The sequence below is a fragment of the Denticeps clupeoides genome, chromosome 12, assembly GCF_900700375.1.
Source record: "Denticeps clupeoides chromosome 12, fDenClu1.1, whole genome shotgun sequence".
Taxonomy (NCBI): Eukaryota; Metazoa; Chordata; class Actinopteri; order Clupeiformes; family Denticipitidae; genus Denticeps; species Denticeps clupeoides.
The window spans coordinates 17,584,460-17,610,428 of record NC_041718.1 but is presented as its reverse complement, the minus strand read 5'-3'; the positions used below and the strand labels follow the sequence as shown (position 1 = coordinate 17,610,428).

The 25,969-nt window shown below is 45.8% G+C and overlaps 1 protein-coding gene across 3 annotated transcripts; it reads right to left on the bottom strand.

The window, feature by feature from the left end:
• Positions 1-4,200: 4,200 nt before the first annotated feature.
• Positions 4,201-24,080, bottom strand: arhgap40 (Rho GTPase activating protein 40). 3 transcript variants are annotated; one of them, XM_028999536.1, is made up of 15 exons: positions 23,853-24,080; positions 16,141-16,337; positions 15,834-16,063; positions 15,520-15,598; positions 14,055-14,209; positions 13,732-13,897; positions 13,554-13,645; positions 12,654-12,731; positions 10,225-10,384; positions 8,826-8,908; positions 7,972-8,178; positions 7,087-7,230; positions 5,851-5,999; positions 5,621-5,676; positions 4,201-5,099 (listed from the first exon to the last, which is right to left on the bottom strand). In XM_028999536.1, exons 2-15 carry the CDS (start codon positions 16,316-16,318, stop codon positions 4,993-4,995), a joined length of 1,884 nt encoding a protein of 627 aa, XP_028855369.1. In that variant the 5' UTR covers positions 16,319-16,337; positions 23,853-24,080; the 3' UTR covers positions 4,201-4,992. The 3 variants fall into 3 exon arrangements, with proteins under 3 accessions (XP_028855369.1, XP_028855367.1, XP_028855368.1); XM_028999534.1 differs by lacking the exon at positions 23,853-24,080 and adding an exon at positions 19,204-19,631; XM_028999535.1 differs by lacking the exon at positions 23,853-24,080 and adding an exon at positions 17,857-18,486.
• Between the last annotated feature and the right edge of the window lie 1,889 nt (positions 24,081-25,969).

Here is a 25,969-nt window from a genome sequence, read left to right as displayed (position 1 = left end):
TGAGCTATTTAACCGTTCTGACCTGTTCATATATGTTCTTGGTTTGAAATGGGTTTTTAAATGGGTTCACAGCCACCACATGAGTTAAGACAGCAGAAAAACACATACGTTTAAATTTCTTCTTTTATTTTATTCCATTTTAAATGATGTGTGCATTTCAGTATTTGTAAGGTATTAAAAGCGTATTCATGATTTACGGCCCTGGTACTCAGGATATTCTTCCACTGTATTTCAAATGCAGAGATTAATGGACCCACCTCTGACTTTCAAGGACAAGCTCTCTCAGAGGGCACTGGTTATTTATTTCAGCTTTTCAGGAGAGTGTTCAGAGAAAAAAAGAATGGCCGCCTTTGTTCTTTTCTGGTCTGCACTTATCCAGCCATTAGATTTTACTCGGTTCTCTGGGTTATTTTCTGGATTGCCCGGCTAATGTTCCATTCCATTACAGTAAGGATGAGTTATGTCACAGGTCTGCTGGATTCTTCTGTACTGAGCTCAGTCCTTAGAATTTACTCTACCTTCATTGGAAAGTGCAGTACATTTAGAAGTGCTAATATTTCCCAACTTCACTAGTAACCAGTCCCATGTAAGACTAAAGTCAAGTTCTGCTTCTTACGTCCTTACAAAACCATTTGGTTTTTCTTCTTATGTTCTCAAAGAGACCTTTGGTTGGTGAAAAGGGGACGCTGGGTGCAGGACAGGGACCGTTCACTCACACACCAACAGCTATGGTCAATTTAGAGTTGCCAATCTGCCTAGCGTGCATGCCTTCCTTTGTATGGTGGGTGGAAACCGGAGAACCCAGAGGCAGCCCTGACCAACACGGGGAGAACATTCAAACCGCACACACAAGGTCTTGAGCCAGTATTCACATCCTCGGAAGGTGTGAGGCCACGTCACTACCTGTACAAAATTCAACTTATTGTTATCATATCATATTATTTGCTTGGCTGCAGGATCCTGGACACATCTGCACCAGGTGTGCGCTGTTAAGTTTTTTTCCAGGTCGACGGGAAAATGAGAAATGATAGGAAATGGGTTTTCTGGTGAGCACACACTGCCCCGAGCAGGAGATAAAAGGTCGAGTCACGCAGACCCCCCTTTTGTTGTTTTAACCAAAGGATTCGACTCCTCACAATCCCCTTGTGCCGTTTTGGGGCCTTCCACCGTGCGAGCGAGGGTCCCCCTTTAATTACAATTGAAAGTGTGAATGCATTTCCATGTTTTATCATTTTATCTTTAATTTTGGGTTTTCATTAATGGATTTTTTATATGGAAATGTTGGACCTAATTATATCGACACTGCCTATTTGCATGTAGAAAGCGGTCTCGAGCCGCGTTACTTTTTCATCCAACTCATTTCCTTGAGAATGGGAACATGGCTATTTGAATATCTTTGAAGCTCGGGCGACAGCATCGGTGTGTTTCCTGATGCAGATTTCAGACCCGTCCACAGGAGCTTGGATTCTGTTCCTTGCACACTTCATTCATTTAAATGCTAATTGATTCTCTGTGAGAGCTTTCAGGGCACCATTTCACCTTCTCATATTATGTGTGCATGTGCATCTATAAAAAAAAGAAACATAATTAAAACTGTGGAATAAACATTTTACGCGACGTATAGTAAATGAAGGAAGTAAAGAAATGAAGGAATGAACAAACTCACAATGCTGCGATAGCCAAGCAGAAAGGGGAATGATTAACGTAGCTTTATGAACGCAGCTGGAATATGCAGTTTATGCCCCTCTTTTTTCTTCCTCTCCCCCTCAGTCGCTCACAGTCGCGCACACACGCTCTACATTTACGCACAGCAAGAGCAAGAAAGACAGAAAATGGGCAACTAAATGAGCCGTGCCATGTTGCTAGGTAACGGCGGGGCTGGATGCTGCTGATAAACCGGGGAACAAATCCCACCCCTGCCTGCAAGCAAGACAGAGGGAGAGAGATAGGGAGGGAGGGAGGGAGGGAGGGAGGGAGACGGGGGGATGGGGCTCATATGATGGATGGATGGATGGATGGATAGACACCGCCGTTCATCGCAGACACGGTTCTCCGGCGGCTAACGTGCCGTCTCACACCTGCCTCTGTCCGTCTTCCACCCATGTCACCTTCTTCTTGACGGCCGTGACAACAGGTAGACGGATGCTGGACGCTCTGTCACACTGCGCTTGGCTCTCATTATCACATCCCCGCTCGATAAATGCCACGCATTTGTACCTCACGCGGTGTGCACTGAAGACGAACATGTCCTACACTGGCCGAGAATCGAACCCAGGGCCTTGGCAGGCGAGAACCACCAATGCTGGAGGGGTACTTCTACTCAGCATCGTGGGGACAGGTCTTGAAGGGACAGGTCAGGAATACAAGACTAGAAACAGCAAAAAAAAAATGCAAATAGAAAGAAAATGGAATACGCGGCTCTTCATGTTTTCTGTCTCAGTGTCTTTCAGATATTTTAGACTTTTCTCGTATTAATTAATTTTTTTTTTTTTAACAAAGCCACTGATTGCTAATCATCATACTGACGCCAGTTATTATGAACTGAGAGGCAGATCGCCCGGAACAAATGGCTGCCCGAAGAACATCCATCTCTCCATCCCCTCCTTTTTGTTGTCCGCCTTTCACTGTGCAGGAGCAGCTTGCCAATCACATCAGGACTTTCCATGCCTCATTACGCTGGCATCAGTCATCGCAGGAAGGCAGGCGGGCGGGCAGGGAGACGCACTCTGTGAAAGTGACATGTCGTATTTATTCCTGCAAATTTATCTATTCGAGACTAGAAATGCCTGAAAGCCATGTGCATTGTCTTTATTATATATAAAAAAAAAATCATTACGTCCATGTTGACTGGCCAGGATGAATTCGTGCAGTGAAAGAAAAAAAAAAAAGGGGCTGCATTGTGCTGCACATTTCTAAACACCTCGCGCAATGTTAATGGAAGTAATTCACCTTGTGGGGTTTTGTGTGTGTGTGTGTGTGTGTGTGTTTCCAAATTTCCATTTGAAACAATGGTGCGCTGCCGGCTGAAAATCCATTCAGCCCCTTCTATTCTCCGCATGTACTGATTAGGTGAGAGGGGAGAGATTTTTTTACAGTGGCTAATTCATTGATTCATCTGGAAAAAAAAAAAAAGCCTCCTCACCCTGCACGGTTAATCAATCAGTTGATTATAGGTGGACCGAGATTAGAAATCAGCACTTTTGTCTTTCTGGTTGATGATAATTCACTTTACACTCGAGACATTTATTACATAGCAAATACAAATCTTTCCTCTTTTTTTTTTTTTTTTACAAACCAGAGGGAAAATATGGAAAGGCAGTTCATACAACAAGTAGAAATGGCCGTTCTACGCGCCGTAGAACCAAGGGGAGTGGCAAATCCATTCTTCTCAGGGCAATATTCTGTTTCGCAGTTTTTGCGGCCCTGGGTTGACTACTTACACATCCCATTTGAAAAAAAAAAAGAATTGAACAATGTCGGTGCTTTAAGCGTGGGGGTGGCGCGTGGATCTGAGACGTGCCCATGTGGTGCTGACAGGGCCACTGATTCGCCATTTGCCCTTTGGGATGGGGGGCTTTGGAGGTGACCTAGTTTTCGCGGGTGAGCGTGGGCAGCGGGCCCGCTCCTCGGCGCTTTGTGCCGGAGCGCTGAGGTGTGTTGTGAGCGGCGGCCGCGTAATAAAGCCCGCCGCTGCACGTTATTTGCGTCTCGCCGCGACCGAGGCAGCGCGGGGACGGAGGAGAGCGGCCTGGCTCGACTGGCGTTCTGTGTGCTCGCTCGCCGTGTCACTTTCCGACAACACGAGACACTCTGATGACCAATGGCGCGCCTCCCGGCTGATTAACACAGTGCAGGAAGACATGTTGTTAACACAACAAAAGCCCCAATTTCAAAGAAAATATAGACTTACCTAAACCATTTACTGCAGGATTTCCTTATTCTCGTGAAACTATGGCATGACGTGTGCAGAGGAAGAGTCTCCATTCTCATATTGTCCTCTGAGCAGCAATACAATACTGTTCTCCATCTATAGCCTATTAACGTGTAGGAAGGTCATGGGTTATTTTCCAGAGCTGGGAGAGACCCATCATGAAATTATGGCCACTTTCACTGCTTTAAGCATTTGCACAGTACTGTATGTGATAATATTCACATGTTCTGAGTTGGAGGGGTATTTTTACAAAAAAAATGGGATTAAAATGACACAACAGCCTCATCTGTTATTGTGAGCTTATACGACTGTTCAATTCACAAGAGTACAGTTTTGTGGCATGGGTCCCATTGTTCACAATACCATACACATTTATTCAGCATGACTTATAAATAGCTAAAACGTTTTGCAAATACTTCAAGCCTGGGTCCTTCAGGCAGGAGAACAAATGGACCAGTAAAAGCCCAGCTTCAGCGTCTATACAAATGTCTCCGAGGTGGGCGGTCCCTTCGAGAGCCAAGTGGACTCTGGCTGGAGTATGTCACTATATCAGGGGGCACCAGTAGAGATATGGCCCCTTTTATGAAAGAAAAAATGTCTCTTGTATGGCTGTGCTTGCAAATCCTGAACAAAAAGCCACGCCCCCTTCCATGCCAAGCACACACAAACACACACACACACACACACACATATGCTTCCTCGTTCTACTGTTCGTTTTGAGTGCAGTTTCTCAGGGTGGAGAGTGGAAACGAGGATGCAGCCTGTCAGTTGCCATGGCAACAGTGCCATCGACTGAGGTGCCCGAGAAGTACCCGATTTGGGTTGTCACGGTGAGAGCGCTGACTGCCTGACAGCATAGCCTCAGAGACGGGCACATGCCTCTCCAGTAGACCGCGGGGTAGGGTGGGGCCGTCACGTCATCGCCGCGACGACGAGACATTCGAGGAGACAGTGGGAGGGCAGAAGACGAGAGAGAGAAGAGGAGAGGGAGGGAGGGATGAACTCTCTCTGTTCCTGGAGATAATGTGTTCCCTTCCTCCACCTCCCTGTGTCTGCGGCGCTCACAGCCCCCTGCTGGACACCGGTTTCAGCCGGATCACCCACTCCCCACTGGGGTTGTTGTTGTACAGATCCAGCAGGTGGGTCTCGGGGTCCAGACAGTGCTCCCCTAGGAAACCAGAGCAAACATCAGTGGCCAGTCTTTTATACCCAGGATCCACACTGATTCAGGGGTCTAACTATGGATTAAAATCCTTATGAATTGTCAAAATCTATAATCTTTCAAGGTAACTTGGATGGAATAATGCATTATATTTTGAACATTCAACATTCTAGGCACTATACAAATACTATTTATGCAAACAGTAGTAATTGTTTTCATTAAGAATAACAGCGCCATAATAATACCTCTAAGTTTACTTTTTGGCCACAATATTCATGGTCAAACGTTTAGAAAATGCAAAAAACGTGCCAGTCAGATCTGATCAAGTCCAGAATGGTGCACTTCCATATTTCCATACTTTATCTCTGCTCTCCACTGAGCATTAAACCATCAGGCCTCTTTAGCTGACTGCGCTTTAAGGTCTGCAGATGCTGCACTGTCTCCTTCCAGCTTCCTCATGATGCTTTAATGCGGGAGGATTAAAAAAATATAAAAAACGTTGTATGAAATGTATGGTGTTCACTTACCAATATTTCCGCCCACTTCATAGATGGCACACTCAGGGTGGGATATGGATCCATTTCTATGGTATTCAAGTAAACAATCACATATGTTTAAGAAATATAGTGACTTATGTTTCTAGTGTCCTAATGATGTTTGCATATTTTTCTGAGAGGACCTTTGAGAAGAATATCATAAATGTATAATTCTTTTGAATGTTGTGCGGTGTGTGTGCATCTGTGTTTAGCCGAAGTACCTCTTCAGGAGGCCTTTGCCGTTGTCGGAGCTGCTCAGCTCCCTGTGGAACTGGGCCAGCAGGTCTGCAGCGCGTGAGTTGATGTTGAGCCGGATGTCCATGGAGCTGCTCAGCACGTCGCCCACCTGGATCTTCACCGTACGGCAAGGCTGGCAGACAGGGGGCAGCAGAACGTCAGCAGAGAATCTAAGCTCCGGCTATCCATCTAGCGCCTCGTCGCTACAGAGCAAGACGTGTCTCTGTAGGTGATCCTATCAAAAAGACTTGAGCCTAAAAGGGTTATCCAGGGCTACCAACATGTGTGCCTTCCTTAAGATGTCGAGCACAAAGCTGGAGAGAATTTTATTGTAGGGCTAGTAGTCAATTCATTCAATTAATCTAGTAGTCATCTAACTTATGGAAATGGCCAAACAATTCATAATGTTTCATAATTACCACATGTATCAGTAGGGTCATTTTCTTGCAGGGGGTGGGATCTGTAGTTTTTGTGTCATCAGCACTTCATATCGCTGGGCCATAATAACAGATCTACATAAAGTAACTTTGCAGGATGTGGCCCACGTGCCAAAAAACAGTCTATAACTCATAGCAACGTTTGCATGAGTTTTGCCATGCTTACAGTAGTCTAGTAATGGCTGACAAGGCTGTGATTGGAATAAGGGACAAATCAAAATCAGCCATATTTCAGGATGTTGGCAACCCGACCTCCTGGAGACACTCAGGGTTAAGTGTCTTGCTCAGGGACACAATGGTAGTAAGTGGGTTTTGATCCTGTAGACTTCTGGGACATGGGTCAGTGTCTTAACTACCAGGCTACTACAACTCATATTCTCACGCTAGAAACAAAATGTGCAAAAAGGAAGGAATATATGTACAAGACATGACCTCCAGAAAAGCCCTAAAGATAACACTGCAAAAACAATAAACTCACATGCATATGATTAGGAAAACTAATATTTTTGTTCATTTTATGGGGTCATAGTTGCATAAAATGATTTTAGTTTATTGATAGTTTACATCAGTTGTACTTGACCTACTCGACCCGATGTCAGTAACGATAGATAGTTCTGCCTGTCTGAAATATAAATAACGGTCAAAGTCTAGTGAATAGATCCATGAGCTAAGAGTGAATTTGGAGGCTTCTTTTCTTCTCTCTCGTGCTTTGTCTGGTCCATCAGTCATGCTACGTCAAACACGTTTGAGAACCTTGGAAGCAGGAGCCGTGTCGTCTCTCACCTCTGAGGAGTTTTTCTCGGGTTTCTCCCGGCTGTCCGTATGAATCTTCCTCAGCAGGTTCTTGATGCGTTTGTCGTAGAACTGGTACCGGCGGCTGCTGTTCTCGTTCAGCTTGCGCACTTGGCTCATCAGGAAGTTGGGGATCTGTCGGTGTGGAGAGGGGGAGGAACAGATGTTTTTATCCAGACATGAGCATTTCCACCGCCACGCCTGCGGCACAACATCTGTCACTCCGGCAGAACTGTTTGCTTTTACATGCATGATTTGGTCATTTTCATTTTCATTTTTTGTTAATTTCAGCTCGCTAAAGCAGAAGTTGCTGCAGGGTTGGCCTTTAAAACATGTTCATAATGAAGTTGGACATTTCTGTACAGGAAACAAATATTGAATATGACTTTTCAGGAAAACCCTTTTCACAATATTCACAATAATGTTTTAAAAAGCACTAGTATGTGTAACATTGTATTTAGATACCTGTGATATTCAAATTAGTTATGAATGACATTTACATTTACAGCATTTATCAGATGCCCTTATCCAGAGCGACTTACAGTAGTTACAGGGACAGTCTTCCCCTGGAGCAATTTAGGGTTAAGTGTCTTGCTCAGGGACACAATGGTAGTAAGTGGGATTTGAACCTGGGTCTTCTGGTTCATAGGCAAGTGTGTTACCCACTAGGCTACTACCATGCTACAGTGACAATGACCCTTATTTTATCAATATGTTGATCTATGTTTAAAGGCCTGATCACGTGATCACAGCGTCTGTAAAGTTCGGCGTTCAGCTGAAAGAGGAAACGTGTGTGAGGTACATCATTTACTGTCAGCGTTCTGCGTATTACATCTGCTGTAAGTCCTGTATGACTCCTGGCCGAATTGAACTCACAGTCCAGAGCAGGTCCTGGTAGCGTATGAGGAGCCTCATGATGTCGGCCGCCCGCTCTGCCTGGCCCTTCTCTGTGCCGTCTGTGAGCCGGCTGGGAACGGCCTTGTGTAGGAAGAGGTTCGGGGCCATGATGGTGGACACGGCCCACAGGTTCATGCGGTTCCGCCGCTCGCGAGACACCACTTTACTGAGGAACTCCAGCAGGGACTAAAACACATCACACAGATAATCAAGAGATTATCAATACACACCATTGGTATCCAATCAGACACGAATATCTTATTTAACTCTTAGTAGTATTTAAAAGGGCATTGAAATCATACATGGCCACGAATCCCTGAAAGTGTGTATATTTCCAGCTGTCTTGGGCACTCCATATTTGATATTTATAACAGGTTTATTTGAGTATTGCAACAGTAAAAGCTTTGTAACTTTCCTCAGCAAATCCTCTTTTCTTACAGTGTGTAGATTAACCACCAAAGCTAGAAAAACAAAGCCATCATTCCACAGCAGCAGGGCTATAAATAAAGTGTGTTGTAACCCGTAGGTACTTATGCAAAAGGTTAAATATTTGGCTTTTGCATGCTAGAATGAATGTGCTAAAACCGGAAGGAACAACAAGGGCTCACTCCACCTACACTTTTAAACTGACTGTCTTATCTGGAGCAACAGCATGGAATACAGCTGAATGCATATAGGGCGTTGCTACCATGCTTAAGAGAGCTGCAGATCCCACACCTTGTTGAGGGTTGCGGATGTCTGGAAGTAAAGCTCCAGTTCTATATCCATCAGATAACACCGTTCCCGCTGAAGGATCTGGATTGGTCAGCGGGCCAGTGTTTCGGGACTCTTACCTTCAGCGTGTTCCTATTCGGCTCCGGCAAGAGGAGTATGAGGAGGTTCAGCATGTGCAGCTTCTGTTTCAGTTCAGGGATGTCTGCAGGCCAACACACAGCAGTAGTTAGGGTGGGTGGTAGTAACCTGGTGGGTAACACACTCGCCTATGAACCACAAGGTCACAGGTTCAAACCCCACTTACTACCATCGTGTCCCTGAGCAAGAAACTTAACCCTGAGTGTCTCTAGGGGGACTGTCCATGTAACTATGTAATAATGTAAGAAAGATTATGACTTTTATATATATGTATGTATGTATGTATGTATGTATGTATGTGTGTATATATATATATATATATACACACACACACACACACACATATATACATATATATATATATATGTTTTAGACATTATCATAATACATTATTACCGGTGTCATGATTCTTCCATGTTTTCAGCATTAAAAAAGACTACGTATTGAACGTGTTTGCTGTTGTGTAATTATTTCTGTCATTTCATAACGTTTTCATAAACAGTTTAAAATGGGAGGAGCCTGATGACGGCTCTCATGAATGCGACGTCCTCATCCTGAAATACCGAACCCGAAGCCTGTCACCTATCATTTTGTCACAGGTAAAAAAACATTGTTAAAGATTGTGTCACTTTCCCTTTCTTCTATTTATTTATGCAATTCCAGATGACGTCTTTGACCACTAGAGACCAAACTCCAGGGCTAGCATGCTAGTCCAGTTAGCAAGTATTGCTGTGCTTTGCACCACTTTGAAAAAAGTGCTCTCAAACATTATGCTTATAATTTCAGTGTTTTATTTTTGCATGTTCAACCACTGGCTAAAGGACCTACTACAGCGAAGTCAACAGATGACTGTGGGCTTCAGTGTCAGAGAGCTCGGAACTGAACTATCTGTGTGAAAGGTGATGCATGTTAAACATGATTTGTGAAAGGGTTGAGCGTGCCTCATCCTTCATGCAGAAGAGAATGCACCTGAGCAACTCAGACATCTTAATTATTTCAGATAATGTCCCCGCATCGGCAAACTCACCATCGGCCTATATTTAACATCAAATGTGCTTCCTACGACACCCACAGGGTGGTAGTAGCCTAGTGGGTAACACACTCGCCTATGAACCAGAAGACCCAGGTTCAACTCCCACTTACTACCATTGTGTACCTGAGCAAGACACTTAACCCTAAGTTGCTCCAGGGGGGGACTGTCCCTGTAACAACTGATTGTAAGTTGCTCTGGACACAATTATTCAGGTTGCCTGAGGCTATACCTCAGTTGGTTGATGCAATCACCACTTTGCCAGTGATTTCATCAGCTGCCTTCAATGGCCGTGGCTTAAGTGGCTTAACAATGGATTCACGAACAATCCGGAAGAGTGGGCTTCTCACCCCTGACTGCGCTGAAGGTGCTGAGGTGCTCAGTAGTCAGCAGCGGGGAGGGCAGCTCTCTGATGAACTTCTTCAGGAGTGCTGCAGCGTCGTTGGGGCTGACCTCGTCCCAGTTGAATGTCCCTGAGTAGAAAGTGCTATCTAGCTTCTGCTGCAGGGCCTTCAAAGAGCAGGATGCCAGGGTTAGAGAAATTACCCCAGAGCAGGTTAACAGGGTCATAGAAATTCGTATAACATACATAGCACAGGTTGTGGTGTCTCAAATCCGTCATAATTACTAATGAATAGATCTGGAAAGATCAAATCACAGGAGTTCATTCATTCAGATGGTCGGATAATCATGAAGCTATGCTAAATTGACACTTGTTCACTTGCAATACAACTGTACTGAACTTCATCAAAGATAAAATGTAACATACTGGTTTTCACACGCCTACATATTAATAATATACTTAATACTCATAATTCTCTGATACAACACGGTCATGATAGGTGTGTAAAATTTAAGGAGAAAATGTACTGTACTCATGGTTGAAAATGTACAGGGAGTGCAGAATTATTAGGCAAGTTGTATTTTTGAGGAATAATTTTATTATTGAACAACAACCATGTTCTCAATGAACCCAAAAAACTCATTAATATCAAAGCTGAATGTTTTTGGAAGTAGTTTTTATTTTTAGCTATTTTAGGGGGATATCTGTGTGTGCAGGTGACTATTACTGTGCATAATTATTAGGCAACTTAACAAAAACAAATTTATACCCATTTCAATTATTTATTTTTACCAGTGAAACCAATATAACATCTCCACATTCACAAATATACATTTCTGACATTCAAAAACAAAACAAAAACAAATCAGCGACCAATATAGCCACCTTTCTTTGCAAGTGTCAGGATCCGGTCCGAAATGGGGGTTACTCCGGTCCGGGTCAGGATCAGGATCCGGACCGGAGTTTCATTGTTGTCCTGTGTAATGTTCCCTAATCGTTTTCACCTGTGTTAATTGTATAAAGCTGCCCTGTTCGTTTCTGTCCGCTGTCAGGTCTTTGAAGTTATGTTCCGTGTTCACCAGTGTCTTCGTCTCGGATGTCTCCCCTGTCTTGTGATTCACCATTAAACCCCTGTTCCGTGATGTCAGGTGAAAGCGTCCTCCATTCCTCGTCATTCCTCGTCACTCCACGTCCTCCTCTACGTTCACCCGCCGCGTCATGCCCGCATGGACGTGACAGCAAGGACACTCAATAGTCTGCCATCCATGGATTCTGTCAGTGTTTTGATCTGTTCACCATCAACATTGCGTGCAGCAGCAACCACAGCCTCCCAGACACTGTTGAGAGAGGTGTACTGTTTTCCCTCCTTGTAAATCTCACATTTGATGATTCTCAATGGGGTTCAGATCAGGTGAACAAGCAGGCCATGTCATTAGTTTTTCTTCTTTTATACCCTTTCTTGCCAGCCACGCTGTGGAGTACTTGGACGCGTGTGATGGAGCATTGTCCTGCATGAAAATCATGTTTTTCTTGAAGGATGCAGACTGCTTCCTGTACAACTGCTTGAAGAAGGTGTCTTCCAGAAACTGGCAGTAGGACTGGGAGTTGAGCTTGACTCCATCCTCAACCCGAAAAGGCCCCACAAGCTCATCTTTGATGATACCAGCCCAAACCAGTACTCCACCTCCACCTTGCTGGCGTCTGAGTTGGACTGGAGCTCTCTGCCCTTTACCAATCCAGCCACGGGCCCATCCATCTGGCCCATCAAGACTCACTCTCATTTCATCAGTCCATAAAACCTTAGAAAAATCAGTCTTGAGAGATTTCTTGGCCCAGTCTTGACGTTTCAGCTTGTGTGTCTTGTTCAGTGGTGGTCATCTTTCAGCCTTTCTTACCTTGGTCATGTCTCTGAGTATTGCACACCTTGTGCTTTTGGGCACTCCAGTGATGAAATATGGCCAAACTGGTGGCAAGTGGCATCTTGGCAGCTGCACGCTTGACTTTTCTCAGTTCATGGGCAGTTATTTTGCGCCTTGGCTTTTCCACACGCTTCTTGCAACCCTGTTGACTATTTTGATTGAAACGCTTGATTGTTCGATGATCACGCTTCAGAAGCTTTGCAATTTTAAGAGTGCTGCATCCCTCTGCAAGATATCTCACTATTTTTGACTTTTCTGAGCCTGACAAGTCCTTCTTTTGACCCATTTTGCCAAAGGAAAGGAAGTTGCCTAATAATTATGCACACCTGATATAGGGTGTTGATGTCATTAGACCACACCCCTTCTCATTACAGAGATGCACATCACCTAATATGCTTAATTGGTAGTAGGCTTTCGAGCCAACATGCATGAAGAGGATGATGTGGACAAAATACTCATTTGCCTAATAATTCTGCACTCCCTGTATTAATAATGTATTTTTCTGTGCAAAACATACCTTTATTCTGGATTGGGACCCTGGAACCCGCAAGATCCCTTCTGAATCAATGCCCTTTTTCTCCAGGAATGACAGCAGCTGAGGACGACACCATAGAAGGTGAGATGTTGGCACTTTGAAATCAAACCTGTCTACAGTGCCATGTGAGCACCACTGACAGTGCCTGAAGATCGCTAACATTTATACTGTTCTCCTGTGGCTCTAAATTAGACAAAATGTCAAATAATAAATTAAGGCATCAGTACAGATCTTGCTGCTGTACTTATATGGAATGTATAATACATTCTGTGCCACAAAATCTAATTACACGTTGTTGAATTTTATCCACAAAAAGATAATCCCCTGTCACAGTTTGTTCATAAAAGCAAGTTATTACTTTATTTCACGGAAATCCAAAGGATTCTTTTTGTCAACAACAGAAAGTCTTTTTGTCCACAAAATACATTTTTGTAATTGGTTGAAAGCCATTTTGTTCATCTAATGCTTTGAACAGCAGAAAGTCATATTGTGGACAACAAACTGTATGTGACATGTCATGGACGAAATGGCAATTTGTCTTTGACAATGTGCATTTGTATGCAAATTAATTTTTTGCTGCTGACAGATGTCATTTTGTATACAAAATGACTTTTTGTCATTAACAACATTTTTTTTTAAACAAAATGACTTTCTTTGGTTGACAAAATGTAACTTTGTGGAAGAAATGACATGTTGTCAACAAAATAATTTTTTGTCCTCCATACCAAACAATTAACCAGCCTTCTTTCCACAAACTGGTACGTAATAGCTGGTAAGATGACTTCTTGCTCTTGTGGGCAAAATGTGACAGGTTTTATCATGTCAAGAATGTAACAGAGGGAAATGTTGAGGCCAAGAATTGAAATAAGCATATATACTTACAGCATGTAGGATGAGAGGGATGTTGGTGTTGGCCTTCACTTTCTGGTCACTCTCCACCAGTGTGGCGAGGGGAATCCCGAAGAGCAAGCTCTCTAAAAGAGGGAATAAAGAGCGGTGAGGTTAAAACCACAGGCTCAACTCCAGGGGCAGGTCGAAGGTCAACTAATCTAAGGCTCACCTGGGATCTTCCTCTTGCAGGTCTTGTGTCGTTTGACATCGAGCTCCAAAAGGTCACAGAGGGCCGTCATATCAATGAGGGCCAGCTGACGCACCTTCTTCATGTCCTGATGGGACAGGTCGTGGATACGCGTGACACCCAGCCTGCACTGGGGGCAGACGACGCGCTGCACATAAAACATTTATTCCCTGGTTATTCACTTTACTGCAATGGGTTTATTTTGATTATCCCAATCCATGGGAATGATCTGATTATAATCCCAATCTGATAAATAATGTTTTAAAAAACTGAAATGAAAGGAACTGGACCAGGCAGCCGCTTACTGGTAGAGTCCCGTCGTCTTTCCTGCGCTGGGTGGAGCTCTGAGGCAGCTTGGCCTGTTTGAGGAGGATGGCCGCCTGCTCACAGTAAGCCACGTCCGTGATGAAGATCTCCTCCTTTTGCACTGCCCCCTGGGAGTCCACGCCGATCGACCGCTCTGTGTTTCACAGCAAACAAGGCAGACGGCCACTTGAGGCAATTTGTTTGGTTTTCCCTTAATGAACCAACAACCAGATCTCCCTGACACCAGGAAGAGTGAGCGTCTGGTAATCCACACCGCGAGCAGTATGGCATCAGTCAGGCGGTGAGCGGAATCCAGGGTGATCAAGACGGATTAATCGAATTCAATTAGAGCAGGGAGACCCTGACACAGACAGGTTGGGAGAGCGAACTCCAGATCAAGCCGATCCCATCTGACCACCTGACCTGGGCAGATGTGAGCATGTGACGCCAAGAACCGGTGCAGGCGGCAGCAGTGCAGGATGAGGATGCATCGTGGTGTCATTTTCTTAAATTACACCAATTCAGTGATTTCCTGCTACTGTCAAACACTTTTGGAAAAATGTATTCAGCTGATTGCTGAATGACTTTCCACTTGGCATTAAAAATCAATGCAGTCATGGGGAAGTCATCTATAAACAGCTAGAATCATAATCGATAATCATAATGTAAATAGGGTGCTTCATTTTTAGCATCAACTGGATTAAAGTAAAGTGAAGTGATTGTCACATGTGATACACAGCAGCACAGCACACGGTGCACACAGTGAAATTTGTCCTCTGCATTTAACCCATCACCCTGAGTGAGCAGTGAGCAGCCATGACCAGCGCCCGGGGAGCAGTGTGTGGGGACGGTGCTTTGCTCAGTGGCACCTTGGCGGCTCGGGATTCGAACCGGCAACCTTCTGATTACAGGGTCGCTTCCTTAACCGCTAGGCCACCACTGCCCCTAGGCTGCTGATTAGGCTATCTGACGAACATAAACCTGGTCCAATTTCACAAAGAAGCGGTGGCGGCTGGACACTGAGTACATATCAGCTTCTGGATGAGTAATATGGAAATATCTTAATCGTTTATAAAAAAAAAAAAAAAAAAATCTTCGTCTAACACTTAACAATTTCCGAGCATGTTCTTTTTCTGACAAGTTAGGCCTTATCAGGGCTCTTACTTCTCTAAACTCAAAAGCTATAGAAATCGAATGAGAATTTCTGGTGTCTTCCTCTTGTAAGTCGCATTGGATAAAAGCGTCTGCCCAGTAAAGTAAAGTAAAGTTTATTACTCACTGTAAGCCAAACTTGAGTGTGTGAAGCAGAAACGGATCTGATTTAAGCCCAAAATATGAGACGCCCAGAGCTAATTAGCAACGGATGTCAAATATCATATGAACATGTATAAAATATCAGCATTTATATTATTTTTTTATACTGAGCGTCATCTGCATTTAAACATGCTAATACTTTTTTTTCACCTGTCAGTGGAGTTTTGCTGACCGTCCCCATGTCTGTCCGAGGATTTGGCTCTGTGTCCAGAGGCTCAGGAAGTGAGGTCTGTAAAAGCAGTCAGAAAGACACAGATCACAACACAGGGACAGCGGAGTGATTCGGCGTCTCTGTGCTTCTGCACAGCATCTGATAAAAGGACTGAAAGGCCGCTGGAGTGTTCGCTCGCTGATACGATCGGCGGCTTCTTTTCGCAACGCTGTTCAGACAACGAGGACAAAGCGCTGGCCTTTCGCAGAGGCACAGGCGGCATAATGACGGTACTGGGATCTGCTGAACCGACCTGATCGAGTTTGGGGGTGAATATGTCCCGGACGTCCCGCGGGGGCGGCTTGTTCTTCTTGCGCAGGGAGCAGGTGTAGGAGTCCAGACGGCGCTGGACGGCGGCTGCCTGGGTCCGGGTGAGAGTGGACAACAGCACGACTTCGTCCACGTCCTCGCTGTTCTCGCTGTCCTCGTGGATCAGGGGCGACAGGCCGACATCCTGCAGCCACCGCTCCTCCTGGTCTCCCTCTGAGAATCACGCACTTCAGTACGGCGGCATCTGGAAATGATACAGGTTCAAGTTTCCGTCCCTCCGTCCGTCTCACCCTCTGACTGTCTGGAGTCCCGTCTGTTGGCCTCCTGCTCGCTGAAGCCGCTGCCTTGACGGATGGTCTCCACTTCGCTCCAGAACGAGTCGAGGCACAGTTTGTCTGGCTGCTCCGGCTGGGAATTGAGTTCCGTGGTGGTCTGGTCCTGAAGGTCCACCCAGGGCTCCAGGTTCATCTCGGTGGGGCTGGGGTCCCTAACGCACAGACACACACAATGCGCAAAACGCATATAAGCAGGAGCTCCGACGGAGAAACACTGCAGCAGACCGTACATGAGGTAAGAACACTAAAGAACTCTATTGTTCTCAGTCGTTCCAGCAGTATCACCTTCCATTTTACTTCTATGTTGCCAGAGTTACCCAAAAGCACAACAGGTTAAATGTAAAAAAATATAAGATAAGATAAGATGATCCTTTATTAGTCTCACAAGTGAGAAATGTGTTTTACAAGACTTGCATAAGGTTTTCTGGATTCTATGAATTGAATATTTCTAATTTTGTCTGTTGGTTTTATATATTTTATTGCTCTGTCCTTTTAACTTATGTCATGACTGCTTAGGTCTGTGCGGCACATACGGTTGTTGAAATGAATAAATACGGAATTACACACAAAAGCCAAATCCTAAACAGACATTTGAAAATCTTCTCACACAAACTGCACAATATTGATCACTACAATAGATCAATAATCACCTACTTAGTCAAGACTCATAGACAGGACAAGATTTATTTTTTAATTACACCAATTCATTGAGTTCATGCTACTGTCAATTTCTGTTTGTGACTGAGAGATTGGGTTGTCATGGTGACATCAAGAGTTTAGCACAAAGATCAAGAGGACCCACCACAATGGACGTAGACTCGACCAACAAAGAACCAAGAACGTTCCGGGAGTGTGAGGACAAAAGGATACGTGGAGCCACACGTGGCCAGAAGATGTCACTGTTGCACTGCAACGCTTCATCACTCACGTGTTCCTAAAGGTTCTAAAAAAGAACCTTTATCTAAAGAAATACACCTTTAAAGCATTATCTCCACGTAGAACCTTTGTCCAGTGGTCCACACAGTAAACGCGGGCAAGATCGTCACCAACACCGGACTCTGGGACCAGGCTAAACAAAAAAAGCGGAGGTGAAAATGTCACGCCGGAGAAGGAAGTCGCGGTGCAGCAGCTGGGACGTGAACCTTCGCCGTGCTCGCTGTGTCAGCACGTCGCAGAGCAGCATTCTGCACAGCGCGCTTCACTGGTTTACAGGTAACGCCGGTGAAACGTGCAGCAGGAGTGCCTGACCGAGGCTTTGACGTGCAAAAGGGGGTTTCAGGACCGGTGGGGTTTCTGCATGAAACCCTTCTTTTCAGGGTCCCGGAGCCTCCTCCTTCCAGCAATTGCTTAATAGTCGCTCTTAACACTCACCTGATCCCACACAACCCCTTAATCCTATAATTAAGGTCCGTCTGCAACCGGAAACCTTTTTCATTCCCCTGAGCCGTATCGTTATGCCGTACAATAGAATACATTAGAAAACAATGCATGTTCTCGCAAGGAACACCAAAATGTCCTCCTCCAGAGACTGGCACAAAGGCGGGAGAACAAAAATAGCCCAGTCTTACCACAACCCCGTTGCACACGTGCACACGCACGAAGGTCACCCCACACAATGGAAGCAACCCAAGAGCCGCTCTCGGGGGAGGATCCGTGCGGCAGGCAGGATACCTGATCAGGGGCCGGCGGCGGTTCAGCGGGCCGCGGGTCCTGCTTCTACAGACCAGACGCTGCCGGGAGGGGGCCAGCCGGAGCAGCAGTTCTCCTACGCCGCCCATCTTCTGGAGAACGTCTGGAGGTCTTCTTCCTCACGCTCCTGGTGATGTCTTCTTCTTCTGCTCGGCTTGGTCTGACTACAAGGCATTCGAGGTGGTGTGTGTGAAGGGAAACGCCCCCACACCTTTCTTCACGCCTTTGCCCACGGACACACCCTGACGTCTGATGTCGAACACACACGTTCACACACACTCGCTTTCCACTACCACTTTATCCATGTTCTATGTGATATAATAAAAAATGTAAACATTTTTAAAAAAAAAGACTCCCTCTCTTGGGAAATTCTGTGGAGGTTCTGTCACAAGCAGCTGATAACATGCCGGGGGGGGGGCCTGATTTCCACGTTCTCCACATTCCGCATCTAAACGCAAATCCATCACCAGGTGACGCGTCCTCCATTAACAGGCCCAAGCCCCCGGGGACCGGCTCAGAACCGGCTCTCACCCACATTCCACACAGCGCCGACGGGCCTCCGCGGACGGCCTGAGTGCAGCCGGTCTTCGGCCGCTTCACCACCGTACTTCCTGCTCGCGGGCTTCCATTTGCCTTGGAGGAAGGAGGAAGAAACCCACTCCGGGGCTTCCTTGTTTTTGCCGCAGGTCTATTCAAGGGGAGAACAAGTGGCTTATTTTTAAACCTGCGTGAACCCCCCCCCCCTTCTGGCTCCTGAACGCAGCGGCACACGGGGGAAAAAAAAAAAGAAAAGAGAAACCGGTTCAAGGACTTCAGAACTTGGGTACGAGGACAACCAGCAGCCGCAACCGTTTTCTTAACAAAGTAGTAAAAATAACACCGCAGCTTGTTGCCTTCATACAGACATTTCCACGGGCGAGCTTTTTTTTTTGCTCTCCCGAGGACCCAGGCAGTGGAGCAATCCCATTAATCTCGTTGGTGATCGGTAACAGTGGTCCAGATCTTAATCCTTGCCGCAACATTCCAGCCGAAGCCTCTTACCGTTAAGTAATTTGGAGCTGAGAAAACCACTACGTTCGTTGCATAATTGTGCACACGCATTAAGTCCCGAAGCAGAAAGCAGCGAATACACATGCAGCGTGGTCCTTTTCACCTTCAGATTACGACCGGGATCCAACCGGATCACATCCAAAACCTCGGAAACAAAGGGCCAGACGGTTCACCAGATTTACCACACTTGCCATCGCAAATGCCCCTAGTAAAGAGTCCAACACAACTGCAGAAAGAGGGCAATCCAGTCGACGGCCGCAGGGGGGGGGTCAAGCCTACCTGGCCTTTAGGCGTCCGTCGGCTTTGCCCGCGAAGTGCGGCCGGCCCCACGGCATCCTGGTCTGGTCCCCCGGACCGCTGCGCGCCGCAGGAAACAGCCGCTGCCTGCCCCCAGCGAGCCGCTTCCCCGTAAGCTCCTCGGCGCGTAAACACATTAGGAACAAGGACAGTCGCGCTGGCACGTCACCGCGTCGCATCCTGCCGCCGGAAAGGAGAGAAGCGCACGGACGCAGCGCGCCGGGCCCCGGATCGCCTCCACTCTCTCCGGCGCCACCGCTGGGCAACAAGCTCCTGCGATTCAACGGACTTTCCCCCCGAAATCCCCTCTCCCTGTTCTGGCCACGCCAGCTCTCGGTTCCCCTCCCACGGCCAGTCCCCTTTTCCAGCGCCAGCTCACCGGGGGTCGTTCAGCGCCCCGCCATGATCTACTCGCTCCTCACACCCCGTCTTATTGGCTGGAAGAAATGGCAAGAGTTTCTGCGCCTAAGTTTAGCTGGGACTTATCTGCATTTGCACAAGTTGTGACGCCACGTTCACACGCTAGTTAAAATGGTGTCCTGCACGTCAGTAGACTCAAAATCTATAGAAATCGAATGGTGTCTTCCTCCTGTAAGTCTGCCAAGTACAGTAAAGTAAAGTAGAAAGTGATTGGGAGTGATCACCTTCATCCTCTGACGAATCTTCCCTACCATGATAGGAGTGCTGTCTTCCAGGAGGACAGGGGTGTCCCTGATTGGCTGATGAGCTGATCCCAACCGGTCTGATGGTGGTAGTGGCCTAGTGGGTCTGATGATGGTAGTAGCCTAGTGGGTAAGACACTCGCCTATGAACCAGTAGACCCAGGTTCAAATCCCACTTGCTACCATTGTGTCCCTGAGCATGACACTTAACCCTATAATTGCTCCAGGGTGACTGTCCCTGTAACTACTGATTGTAAGTCTGATATGCTGTGAATGTAAATGAACACTCCGAATGTACATGCCGCAAAGCTAAATTTATCATATCAAAATCAGGTTGTCCACAGAAAGATAGACCCCTGTCACAAGAAGACATCACTTTTTGTCATTTTGTCTACAAAGTGCATTTTTGTCCTGTCACCCACAAAATCCATATTGTCAACAACAGAATCTTGTTTTACACAAAACGACTTTCTGTCATTGACAAATTGCATTTTGTGGTTGACTATTTTAAAATGGTCAAACCGGGTTCACAGTTTCAACATACTTTTCATTCTTCGTTCCTTAAGGGGAGTGAATACAACCCCGAGTTAATGAAAATGACATCAGATGTAATGCTAATTCTTAGAAATGGCACTGTGTGTGTTACTCTACCGTAATCTTCAGAAATTCCACATTTTGACACTACCAAGAAGACTATATCAGACATTTGATAAAAAAAAAACGAGTTTCAGAATAACTCGTGTCGTGTTCATGTTACACAGAGCGGAAAAGTTGAAGTGAAACTCGGATGAAAAGAGAACTGACCATGTAAACTGACCATGTAAATTTAAATCTTATATTTTGTATTATATTGGCATTATATTTTGTATTGTATCAATATATCTGCTAGCTTTCTCATTTTGATGTTTTAGGATAGTTCAGTAAATATGGTGAAATGGTCTAATGCTGCCACAATTAAGACTTCGCTAATCACACCACGTTCAGCATGACTGAATTATAAATGATGGGAAATGAACAAAATGGCGCTGGCTTGGACTAGACCAGACCATCTGCTGTGGTAATGGGGCACCAAAGCCGTCAGGAGCAGATTCTTTAAGTCCTGAGGTGGTGCCTTTGTGGTCTACCCAGCACATGCCACAGATGCCTGATTGGATTGAGATCTGGAGGCACAACTCGAACTTGTGGTTGTGTTCCTCACCATGGCTCTTCTGATGGATCAGCCCGCTCTCCCCACAGGCTGATGCACACAAACCCTTTGTTGCTTGGCCTTGCTTTGACCACATTCTGCAGATCTGGTCATGTCTCTTATCAAAGATGCTCATATCCTTACAAAATGTTCACTTACTGCCGGTTTTTCACGCCCAGTGTCACGTGTCATTTTACTAAAGTGACCTGTGTTGTTAACATTGAAAAGTTGCATATTATAGACCCTTGATGAAAGAATGTGACTGGGTTGGATCTGGGCTGTAAAAAGTTTGCCAAAAGTTAATGCTACAATCAAGCGTCAAAAGTGATTTTCACTGAATCTGGGATTAGACTCTTGTCCATCTGGTCATTCGTCCATCCAGCCACCGATCACCAGAGATTAATGACGGAGAGCATTGGCCTTCACCCCCTCACCCTCTCTGACCCGTCACCCTTTCTATTGTCTGTGCCCAACCCCTCTCGCCTCGGAGTCCTCCTTGCTGAGGCCCGCGGAACAGAGGAGGAGTCAGCGTGGAGCCGTGACCTCGCAGGCTGGACACGTGACCCAACACTGAGCGACGGAGACAAGGAGGTCCTCTGATTTTCAGATCGTTCTCTCCAAAGGTTCTAGTACCCCATGGTTCTTCGACTGCGTGTCTCTCAGACACGTTCCACACCTGGCTCTGGATAATCGGCACTGACAGCTTTACAACTAACAAAAGCCCTCGCTCCGCACCATATGGGCCCGGTGGATTAACGTGCTCAAACGGTCACAGCCTACGATGCTCCGCCAACGGCTAGGCCATCGGAGGCGTTCGGGTCCAGTTTACATGCCTCCAGTTTACTAGGGTATTCACCGGGGTGGGGCAGGGTTGGGGGAGTGGGGAGAAGGTCGGCAAGAGTTTGAGCGACACGGTGACCCAGCACACTGGGTGTAAATACTTTCGCAGACGTACGAACATGTTACACTACGGTTACTACAGTGCACCGCCATCGGTGCAGAGTAGTAACAACTAACCAAGCCGTTAATGATTCTGCAGTTGAGGTGGGGATTGCAGAGAATATCACGATTAAATAAAATGTCCATATGTCGTCCACGAAAACAATGATAAAACAATATTGTAACGTATTGCGATGCACAGTATGATACAATAAGATCACAAAATGTGCATGAACACGACACGCTCCTGCAAAAGTGTAAGAAACCGAATCAAAGAAAACTTCATCGATAATGGATCACCAGCAGAAATGTCATGATATGTGTCGCTGTATTGTTTTATGTTTTATATCTGAGTCTCCATGTGCTTGGACGTCCACATTAATTCCGATTTCATTACAACGAATAAAGCAGGGCTAACCCCGGCCTTAAGCTGATCAGCCTTAACGTGAGCCACCCGAGGTCCGCTAGTCCTCTCTGCACGATGGCCATAAGAATAGCATCGTTTACTGCTGTGATTCAATTCAAATTTGATTTCAGATGTTTAACTGCAGGAGGAAGGACATTTGACAGAAAGAAAATATATTAACTAATTACCTAAACTGATGATGATCAGCAGAGCGTTGGCTGGGTCCAAAGTCAGAGACGCCCTTATCCAGAGCGACTTACAATCAGTAGTTACAGGGACAGTCCCTCTGGAGCAACTTAGGGTTAAGTGTCTTGCTCAGGTACACAATGGTAGTAAGTGGGGTTTGAACCTGGGTCTTCTGGTTCCAAAGGCGAGTGTGTTACCCACTAGGCTACTACCAACTTTAATTATTCCAATTATGGCTATGAAGAAGCCCCACTGCTGACGGAGCTGTAACCTTCGTTGCTTGAGTGTCCGCTTTTTTTCCAAGCTTCTTTGATCCAGCATTTAATATTTTAACACGCTAATGCAGTAATTACAATCGTGTGATGCAACGAAAGTGTATTGGAGTGCATTATTCATGGATTCTTATTTACACCAAAACTGGTAATGTTCCTAAAATGCCAATCCAAAAAATGGTGTCGGTTTCAGTATTTCATAAGCAGAGTCAAAATAATACACCGAATGCGCTTTTTAGTGTATTAAATACATATCATTACCATCATTCAAAGCAGATAAGACTACACTATGAATAAATGAGCATCAGTATCTTACTGATTTTAAATGCATGGACGTAAACCAGTGTTTTGCTGTTATAGGCATATTTGGATGCATTCGCTTTTGATGTCACTACGCCATTATTAGCGGAAATTATTGTGTACAAATGATTGTGTGAATACATACCACAACGATGAAACACAGACCGCACCAACTCGATAATGCAACCTTAAAGTGAGTTTGAGTGTATTTGCAAGTGGGAGCAAATAGAGTGGTAGTAGCCTAGTGGGTAACACACTTGCCTATGAACCAGAAGACCCAGGTTCAAACCCCACTTACTACCATTGTGTCCCTGAGCAAGACACTTAACCCTGAGTGTCTCCAGAGGGGGACTGTCCCTGTAACTACTGATTGTAAGTCTCTCTGGATAAGGACGTCTGATAAATGCTGTAAATGTAAATGTAGGAGGAACAAAGCAGAAGGACGCTCGGCTGCGCCCATAGCAACAGGTCCTGGGACCATAGCAACCAGGAAGCCCGTTCCGTATTTCACCTCGGCTGCTGCACATCCTCATCGAACAAATAACCCGTGAAAACGGCGACTTCCCTCTCAAAACGAGGATTTATGTTCCCCCTGTACACTGACCGCAGTGTCGCCGGCACATCGTGACAAAAGACGTCCGCGGTGTCGCCGAGGGGACCGAACCGGGCGCGGCGCTTACCCCCGGAGCCGAGCACCCGACCCGGACGGAATGGTGTCCGCCGCCGACGCCTGTCCTGCTGGCCGGGATCCGGCACGGAAGCGACGGCCACGATCTGACAGACTGGGCTGCCGCCGCCGCCGCCGCCGCCGCTGCCCTCCACGTGATCCTCACCTTGGCGTGACGTCACCGGCGGAGCACAACAAAGCGCGGGCACGTTTACAAGTGCAACCGACGTACGGCAGGTTGAAAAAGAAAAAAATGCACGTTCGTTTACTCATTCATACGTTTTCCACGCGAGTCCACCGTGTTTAAAACAGCCACTGTTCTCCAGGCGGTTAAACGTTCATGTTTAGACAGTTCTGTCCAGACCTGCGTGTTTGGGGGTTCATTTGAGATTCATTGAGGTTCATTTTTTTTTTGTTTTTTTTGTATCAGGGCCACAGCCCTCCCCAGCTCAGAGTTGAAAGGAAAGATCAAATTCGGCCGGCTTTCCTGTTTCTGTTTTCTTTTTCTGTTCATTGCCGTCCTTTTCGAGACACTTTTTTTTAAATAAAAGCCCGTGTTGTGCGCCTGCATCTGTGAGTGAGTCCATGTGTGTAAAGGGCAGCGAAACAATCCTTGCTTCTTCCTGCCATTGTTTGATTCTAGAACCCCATCAGACACAAGCCACGCCCCCTGGCTTTGGCGCGCAGGGTAATTATTTTTCATAGTTGCCATGGTTACTGTGCCTTTTCCCCCACATTTGGAGAAATGCTGGCTCTGTGTCCTGGGTGACATTGTTCTTATTCACTAATAAATTGATTCCTACTTTACACCAAAAAAAAATGTGAATTTTTGTGAATTTATCTTTAGTTACTTTCTCCTGACAATGATATGCAAATATATGTGCCATTATTTTGCATTTATTCCCCATTTTCATGCTCCAGATGAAAAGAAAAGAAAATATCTACATTTCATTTGCCCCGACAGACGTGCCCAGGTCTGGACGTAAAGTGAAAAGCAACATTTGTTTGCATTAACAGCTCAGGATCCAATTGGTTTTGGGTCTGACGTGTGTGCGGTAAGCTGGATTGATGGCTACTCTAGGTTCTTAAGGCCCGGTAAATGTAATGGAGCTGGTTGGTGAGCCGTACACCTGCGCTGCATGCCTCAGACCTGCACGTGAGCCCTGGGGATGGGGTGAGGGTGTGTTTATGTGGTTAGTCGTACAGAAGAGGATACTGACAATTGCGTAATGGTGAATAATATATTTTCTTTCTTCAGGGAAGACCCTCCAGGTCATCATCTACATTATATGCTGATCATAATATGTAACAATAACATTTATATTTACAATAACATTTATCCAGAGCGACATTTATCCAGTCAGTAGTGACAGGGACAGTCCCCCAGAAACACTCAGGATTAAGTGTCCTGCTCAGGGACACGATGGTAGTAAGTGGGATTTGAACCTGGGTCTTCTGGTTCATAGGCGAGTGTGTTAGCCACTAGGCTACTACCAAAACATTTGTTAGAAAGAATAATACTGTTATCCTATTGCACAATCTGTATAATTAAAGTTTTCCACACAAAAAAATGTAAGAATACGGTTGTGAATCATTGTGTGATGTCATCTTCGCATGCAAAATACCAGCCATCAACTTTGCATTTTACATCACAATCTCCAACTGTCCTTCATACATCTGCATTGCCTGCATCATTCCCACATCGCTTCCTTTTCATCACTGCGTTGAGTAATAATCCTCCGGCTGGCTTGGATCAACAAAGGGCAGCACGAGGCAGGCTCAGTTCCACGCGAGGCAGTGGAACTGAAAGGGTTCGAATCCCACTTACTACCATTGTGTCCCTGAGCAAGACACTTAACCCTGAGTGTCTCCAGGGGGGGGGCTGTCCCTGTAACTACTGATTGTAAGTCGCTCTGGATAAGGGCGTCTGATAAATGCTGTAAATGGAAATGGAAATGGAAATGGGGTTCAACTGCGCACGACGCTGGGAGGGGTCGCTCAGACCGCTACATCTTTAGGTGTTTCAGCCAAATGTCCAAAGGAAAAACATCAAGAGAGGGACAAAAACACAACTTGATGACTTCTCTCACTTGGTGGTGGCCTAGCAGTTAAGGAAGCGGCCGCGTGATC

What these genes read in the sequence shown, in the direction of transcription:
- arhgap40 (XM_028999534.1), bottom strand. Translation starts at nt 19,400, where the DNA reads ATGCGACGCGGTGACGTGCCAGCGCGACTGTCCTTGTTCCTAATGTGT. An exon ending in GGACTCCAGACAGTCAGAGG is followed by an intron (nt 16,064 to 16,140) that starts GTGAGACGGACG and finishes CGTGATTCTCAG; the next exon opens with AGGGAGACCAGGAGGAGCGG. An exon ending in TGAAGTGGGCGGAAATATTG is followed by an intron (nt 5,100 to 5,620) that starts GTAAGTGAACAC and finishes CTGGTTTCCTAG; the next exon opens with GGGAGCACTGTCTGGACCCC.